The sequence below is a fragment of the Rhincodon typus genome, chromosome 8, assembly GCF_021869965.1.
Source record: "Rhincodon typus isolate 14 chromosome 8, sRhiTyp1.1, whole genome shotgun sequence".
Lineage (NCBI taxonomy): Eukaryota > Metazoa > Chordata > Chondrichthyes > Orectolobiformes > Rhincodontidae > Rhincodon > Rhincodon typus.
Window position 1 is genome coordinate 39411831 of NC_063339.1, and position 8063 is coordinate 39419893.

At 37.5% G+C, this 8063-nt stretch overlaps 1 protein-coding gene across 2 annotated transcripts in view; it reads right to left on the reverse strand.

Annotated features, from left to right (window-relative positions):
• Positions 1-2727: 2727 nt before the first annotated feature.
• LOC109915354 (protein AHNAK2-like) overlaps positions 2728-8063 on the reverse strand; it is an 82844-nt gene continuing 77508 nt past the window's right edge. The window contains exons 8-9 of one of the 2 annotated variants that reach the window (XM_048600340.1): positions 6476-8051; positions 2728-5317 (exon numbers count right to left, since the gene is read on the reverse strand). In XM_048600340.1, coding sequence (XP_048456297.1) covers positions 4191-5317; positions 6476-8051 — 2703 coding nt within the window. In that variant the 3' untranslated portion in view covers positions 2728-4190. The remainder of the gene's footprint in view (positions 5318-6475; positions 8052-8063) is intronic. The other variant, XM_048600339.1, reaches the window with a different exon arrangement.

Sequence of the window (8063 nt, forward strand, 5' to 3'; positions counted from 1 at the left end):
TGTCATCGACAGTGCTATCAAAGAACAGTTGCTTAGCAATAATTTGCTCACTGATATTCTGTTTGGGTTCTGCCATGGCCACTCAGTTCCTGATCTCATTCCTTCGTTCAAACATGGACAAAGAGATGAGGTGAAGTGACTGCCGTTGACATCAAGGCTGAATTTGACCAAGCATGGCATCAAAGAGTCTGAGCAAAACAGGAGACAATGTGAATCGGGGGAAAGCTTTCCATTGGTTAGAGTCATACCTAGCACAAAGGAAGACAGTTCTGGTTGTTGGAGGCCAATCACTTCAGCTCCAGCACATCTCTAAGGAGTTTCTGAGGGTTGTATCCTAGGCACAAGCATCTTCAGCTACTACATCAATGACATTCCCTCTGTCAAAAGGTCAAAAATGCTGTTGTTTACTGATGATTGCACAATGTCCAGCACCATTCATGACTCCTCAGAAACTGAAGCAGTCCATGTCCTGGCAATATCTAGATTCGGACAGACAAAGTGGCAAGTAATATTGATGCCATACAAATGCCAGGCAATGATCATCTCCAAGAAGAGAAAATCTAATCATTTCCCTCGACAGTCAATGGCATTAAAATCTCTGAATCCCTCACTATGAACGTCCTGGGGGTTACCATTGACTGTAAACTGAACTAGACTAATAAAATTAAGACAGTGGCTATGACAGCAGGTTAGAGACTAGGAATCCTGCAGCAGGCAACTCACCTCCTGTTTCCTCAAAACCTGTCCACCATCTATAAGGTGTGTATGGAATAATCTGCATTTGCCTGAGTGAGTGTAGCTCCAACAGCACCCTACAAACCCACAAACATTACCATTTCAAAGGACAATGACTGCAGGTGCAATGGGAGCACCTCCAATTTCCCCTGCAGGCCACTCACCAGGCTGGCTTAGAAATATTAATGTTCTTTCACTGTTGGTGGATCAAAATCCTGGAATTTCCTCCTGAATGACACTGTCGGTCTGTCTATAGCACATGGCCTGCAGTGGTTCAAGAAGGTAGCTCATCACCACCTTCTCAAGGGCAACTAGAGGTGGACAATAATTGCTGGCTCAGGAGCAACATTCACATACTGTGAATGAATAAAAAAGCTCTAATGTGTTATTTGTTAATCTCATTGAAATCTACTGGAAAGAGAGGAGCACATAGCAGTTCTGAACTCTAGGAAATACATCATCATAAACTGAATGTATAATGTTCCTCTTTGTCATGCAGTGAGGAGTCGTGCTTGCTGTTTAATTGTATGAGTATAGCCTTAAAATGATTTAAGCTACAGAATGGTTCAGACGACTCTTCCTTCATATCTCTGTCCTTGTGAAGAAGGGCTTTTGTCCATCTGGTCGCTTTCTCCTGTGGTGTGGCTGTATTGAGCCACTTATCATGGGAATGAACATTTCCCATCACAACTCTATCTCAATTATATTGCACCATTATAGTAACCACTGAAAAGTTTCCTTCAAATACTAAGAAGCTGAATCAGTAATATTTCAAACTCTCATTCAATCAGTAACTTGGAGTACAGTCATACATGTTCAAGTGTTCTGTCAGCAATCTGAGCAAGCTGAAAAATGCTACTCACAGTTCAAGCTTCAGTTGCCTATGATATCTATTTGTTTGCCATGGGCATGCAATGACTTGGGAGAATGAACAAAAACTTTTCAAACTTCAAAAGGCCCTGAAGGACCTATTATCCTTCCACAAGAGGTGCCACTGACCACATTGTAGAGAATCATTGGACAATTGTGGAATAATGAAAAAGTTGAATTGTTTCAGTCTATTGAAGCACATGCATTTTATCAATATTTGGTTAACAAAAAATATATCCCATATCAAATTAATTGGGGTTAACACCTTTCATCTTTCAAATTACATATATGTGTGTAGCTAAAAGTTGACTTCAGTAAATCAATTTCAAAGTTTGAAGTTAGATAATATAGAAGAATCTGCTGGCAGAAGTATTTTTCTGTTTTAGAAATTGATCTTTCCCTTACCTGCCATGTAATTCACAAGTTACTCTATAATCTAAAATAACAGAGAAAGATTGATTTTGCTGACATGCTTTATAACAGGACCTGCTGAGGCAATTATGGGGTCACACCAACAGTTGGTTGCTGGAAGATGCTGGGCAGTAAACTGAAAGTGGGAAACCCACTCACATTCCCTGTCCTCCTGAGGCTCCCTGTGTTTTTTTTGTTGCATTGAATGTGTGAGACCATTCTTCTGCTGTTTACATTTCCAGTCACATCTGTTAGTCTGAAAGACTGGTCTTTACTGCTGACTGTGGGAATCCGTAATTCTCTGCAAGATCTCACAGCTTACAGCAGGACTTTCAAAAACAGTCCGTGAAATAGAGAGCAAGTTTCTGATGTGGTACTTCCATTCTGGTGATTGATGAAGCTTCTGGAATCAAACTATAATGGAACTTTTCTGATCCCCACTGTGTTCTCTTGAAATAGAAAGAATTCTTTTTCTTAGGTAGGGGTTATCAGTATGCTCGGACTCAGAGATTGTATCCAAAACCAGCTAGTGAGATGTTCTTGAGTTAAATGGCAAAGGTCACTTCAGCAAAAGATTACCAACCAGCTGTTGGCTCCCCAGCATCCCTACCACACCCCCTATACTGCTTCCCCAACCCTCATGTTTGTTAACATTCTGCATGGAGTTACCACTTCAACCAACCTAAGCAATCTTCCAAATTTTATGTTTAAACAGGTATTTTATTGATGATACATACACAAAGTTAGCAATTGTAAGAAAACTTAGCAAAGCAAAATCAATATTCCACAGTAATTGTGGCATAAATCAACAGAAGCTACCAGGATACAAATTTCAGTTAATCATATTTACAACAACATTATTCACACATATTTGGACACATTTTTTACAATTTCCAGGAGAAGAGCAAATTAGAATTCTGTCTACTGAGCTTCACTGCCATTTTGAAATTAAATACTTGAGTGATGAATATTAATTTATGACATTTTTATTATTTGTTTTTCACACGGGCTTTAAATGTGTTTTGTGATATCAAATGTAACAAGTGCTAGATCAGTGACATAAAGTCTATTATAATTGTTATAGAAATATTGTTATATAAATTGAGCAGTGCAGTGGATTAAGCCCCGTCTAAGACCTGGATTCAAGACTGATATGATACAAGTGTTCTCTACCTTCTGGTTATAAAGATTCTGTGTGAAATGAATTCTAATGGTCTTGGGGCAAAAGTGGGAAATTATTCCTAAATTGACAGTAATTGAAAATGTCATGTAGATAGGCCCAATGATAAATAACAAGAGAAATCAAAAATACATTACTGGTGCACTGTGATGTATGCTTTTACATGCTGAGGTGAACTGAGTGGAGAAAATGTCTCCACAGCTGAGAATGTTTGATGCTTTAGATGGAAAATATTGGATGCTTTAGATGGAAAATATTCCATTCCTAACCATTATTATCACTTAGTTTGATGAGTATGAGAATCATTTATCATAGTATGTCCTATACTACTTAGGTCAGTATGTCGTATTTCTTAAGTGTTATCTGTTTAGAACTTGCAGATAATTGATGTAAAAAGTGTTTTTCATTGGAGGTGGATTGTAGACACTTAAGATTCTATTTCTGATAAAATCTTAATGCCTTCATATTTATTCTTTATCCTTGTTTTAGTTACCTCTAACAACTTGAATGTACAAATCATACTGAGATTGTAACTCTAATTAACATTTAGATATTAATGACACTAACCAGGCAATTGATTATTCAGAAAGGTTCAAGTTATGCACAGACAAAAAATTGCTACACTTAACTGAAAACGTAGATAAGGTGTGTGCCACTGAATAGCGATTTAAAGGCATAAATATTTGTCCCCATTATATTTGGATCAAAAGTAACTTTTAAGCAGCCTATACACAAAAATATGCAAATATTTTATAATTTACTGAAGTAGTTTATTTCTAATTCTGAATTTGTTATTATTGAAGCAAGTGCCATCATAATTCAAAATTGTGATCTTTAATATGTAGTGCAATATGAAATATCCTTATTGCTCTATAAAACACCTCTCTTGCACACAATAATCAAGTTGATATTTAGATAAATACAGGAAACAGCAAAGATAACTACTGTGTAAAAGCATCATATCACAATTATAAACAAAGCTGTCAATGCATGTTTATTCCTTAGTTTCTGTCTTCTTAATTTCTTTTGTCTCAGATTCACTTATAGGGATGGAAACAGATGAAAGTTGAGATTTTTCAGAGAACTGTTTTTGTTCATTCTGAATCATTTCTTTCATTGTTTCAAAAACAGTGGACGTATCATCAGTAACTGTTGCTCCAGGAGCAATATCTCCTTGTAATATGGAACTGTCAGTTAAGACAACCACAGTTCCTTCTGTTCTTGTATATTTCTTAGTAAGGGCGTGCCCTTTGGCAGATACAGTGTATTCTGATTTTGGTAGGTGGGATTCAGACAGTTCTTTTGTAGACTTTGCTGGTTCGGCTATCCCACTGGCAGCTTGTTCTTGCATGAGAGTTTCTTTAGTAACCACTGTGGAATGTTCTGTCAGATGTGTACGTGTTATACCTTCAGGTGGTGGAGATATTGGTAAGTTAGAACTTTGAGGGATTCCTGATTTTTTGGTGCTTTCTTGTTTATCATTTGCTTTTGTAATTTTGGTTCCAGTCAGAACAATTTGATGAGACTCAGACGAAGTTTCACAGGTTGGAACTTGGCCTTGATGAGAAGATTCAGATTTACTTGTTTTGGATGATTGGACATTTATCCTGAAATCACCTGATTCCAGCAAGGCGAGCTCAGTTCTTGCAGTTGATGTCACTACTTGACTGGGTGTTATCACATATGTGCCTCCTACTACAGTACCAGGGTCTTTAGATTTCATTGTTACTATTTGAGTTGTACCATCATCAGTAGTTCTATTTTCAGTATCTTCAACCGTTACTTCCTTTGATGTAGGAATGGTTGATGGCGATACTTCATCTGAAGACCCACCAGGTAAAAAGTCATGGCCATCAGATTTTACGTCAGCCACTTTTACACTAGGTTTAATTGGTTCTGTGCTAGAAGTTGGAATTTCATGTGCAGTTTGTTTTTCACCATCAGCAGCTTTTTCTTTTTTCCATGGCGATGAAAAGTTAATTTTTGGAAATTTAAACCAACTTGTCCTCCCCTTTGATGGAGAACTTTCCTCTGTTGCTGTCAATCCAGCATCCTTTTGACCTTTGAGTTCAGGGGCTGTTTTATCCGAATGCTCGCAAGACTTTCCTTGAAGTGATTGACCTGAAACATCAAATATAAGAAACAAAGAACATCAGGGAATTTAAGTTTAGCTTCGTAATTTTTCTGATCAACTTTCAATTTTACCCCACATTGCTTACCTATAGCATCTTTTAATACTGTTTTCTTTTCCAAGTTAATGCACATTTAACTGATATTGCCAGCAATTTCTGTCTTTGTATCACATCACCAGCATCCACAGCTCTTTGTTTTATTATACAACATCAAGACTGTTAATTTGAAAATTACCCTTCCGCATGCTATTTAATTTTCAATGTGCACACTTTCATTAAAGGTAGATTTATGGTTGGCCAATGCTTTCCTCCTTCAGTCTCGAACATATCTTTTACTAATGCTTCAGTATGTGCTTTCTGTTTAGATACATCATCAGCAACAGGGTTCTCACAAACAATACAAATAGCTGGTTGTGATATTGATTATTTCATAACAGCATTAAATTTTGCCGAGATCATTATAAAATTGATAAACTCTAGAAATGGCTCAAAGTCTTTGCTAAGGCTTAATGATCTGGTCCTAAAGGAATGAAGTTGGGTTTCCAAAGCATTCACATGTAATGCTGAAATCACAGATCCCATTTATTTTCTTCTCAGATTCAATTATGTGGCCACTAATAACTCCTGTTTCTTTAATTCTATTATACAGTTAACAATGATAATTGAACATTATGTTCTGAATGTTTCGTGCACACACTTCTTTCACTGTATCCACTTCACTCTGAGGCCAAACCCACATCAGCATTTCTGGTGCTGCCAGTCTGCCAGTCATGCAAAGCTCCATATTTCCAAATTAATATCAATTTTACGATGATTTAATGTGTCATCTAAAAATTTATTCATCATCAAATGTAATGCAGTTTTGGGATGAAATGGCTTTTTGAATATCAGGTGGTAGGGGGCAGGGAAAGTTTGACCTTGAGACTGAGTGCAAAATGGTTAAAAAAAACTATCAATCAGTTTTACACCACATCCAATTTTATTCTGCTTGGTGTTCAAAGAGAAGACAGTCTGCCAAAGACCAATTCCACCATCCCAGACATGTCACCTCAAATATTTCAAATCGAGCCGGGGTTATTGTATGGCTAAATAATTTCCTGAAATATTATAAACTTGAACATCAAATGTCTTTTATTAATAACAGTACCTGATTCTTTCGTCACAGCCTTGGAAAAATCAGGATCATCATTCCCTGTTGTTTCTGTCCTAAAGTCGACATCTGGAAATTTAAACTTAGAAAATGAAACTGAAAATAATGCTGGAGCTTTAATGTCCACTGACATTTCAGGAGCTGAAACATCAAGTTGAGTCTTTGGCATCAATGTTTCAGCATCAATTTTCCCTTTTGTTTTTGGATCACCAATACTGATTTGTGAACTTTGTATCCCAGGCATTTTTAGATGGGCATCAACCTGTTTGAAATCAAAAGCTGCAACATTGTTATGAACTTCTACTGTTCCTGCTTTCACATCTATATTTCGTTCATTCTCAACAAGAGCAGTTTTTGAACGTGAGATGTCAACTGGAGAGACATTGATATCAACATTCGTTTTAAGAGGTTTCATCTCAGGCGTTAAAACTCCAAACTTGGTTGCTTTAAATTTTGGTATATTAAACTTTTCTCCTTTCCCTGCAATGGTAATATCACCTGCCTCTATTCTACCTTCACATTCTGGAGCAATCAAGTCAATTTTCAGTCCTCTACTATCGATCGGTGGTTTTTCAGCTGAAATATCGACGTCTGGCTGACTCACACTCATATCAACTTCAGGACCTTTCAACTTGGGAACAGAAACACCGAAAGAAGGCAATTTCATGGGTGGCATTTCCAACTTTGCACCATCATCTTTCATCTTCAGATCTGCTGAGTCTAAATGAACATCAACTGTTGGGAGATCCACATCAGTTGATGGAGCTTTAATGTCCACTGACATTCCCGGAGTGGAAACACCAAGTTCAGGCTTAGGCATAGACACATTCACATCTAAATCACCTTTCGCTTTTGGAACTTCATTGTCAATTGTAGGTTTCTTCTTTTCAGGCATTTTTAGAGTGACATTAGGACATTGCATGTCAATGCCCGCAACATTAATTCTATCTACCGCATTTTCTGGAAGTACATCTGCACTTGCTAATTTGACATCCAAATCAGCTTTTGGCAGTGAGACATCAACCTTGGGGAGATGTACATTGAAGTCCTTCATTGGAGCATTTTTATCAGAAGCTGAAAATCCAAGTTTTGGAAGTTTGAAAGTTGGAAATTTTATTTTTCCCACTTTTCCTTCAATGTCAACAACTGGTCCTGGCAGATCAGCTTCAAGTTCTGTAGCACTTACATCAACTTTAGGGCCTTTCAGATGTATCTCTGGGTTTTCAACTGAAATATCGACATCTGGCTTGCTCGCACTCACGTCAATTTCAGGTCCTTTGAATTTTGGAAGAGAAATCCCAAATGATGGCATTTTCACGGATGGCAGTTTGAACTTTCCTCCATCACTTTTCATCTTCATATCTCCTGATTCCAAACCCACATCTACTGTTGGCAGATCCACTTCGGTTGATGGAGCTTTAAGGCCCACTGACATTTTCGGAGCTGAAACTTCGATATCAGTTTTTGGGATAGACACATCAACATCTACCTTCCCTTTCGACTTTCGCATTTCGATGTCAAATTGTGGTTTTTCGACTTCAGGCATTTTTAATTCAAAATCAGGACCTTTGATGTCAATCTTCCC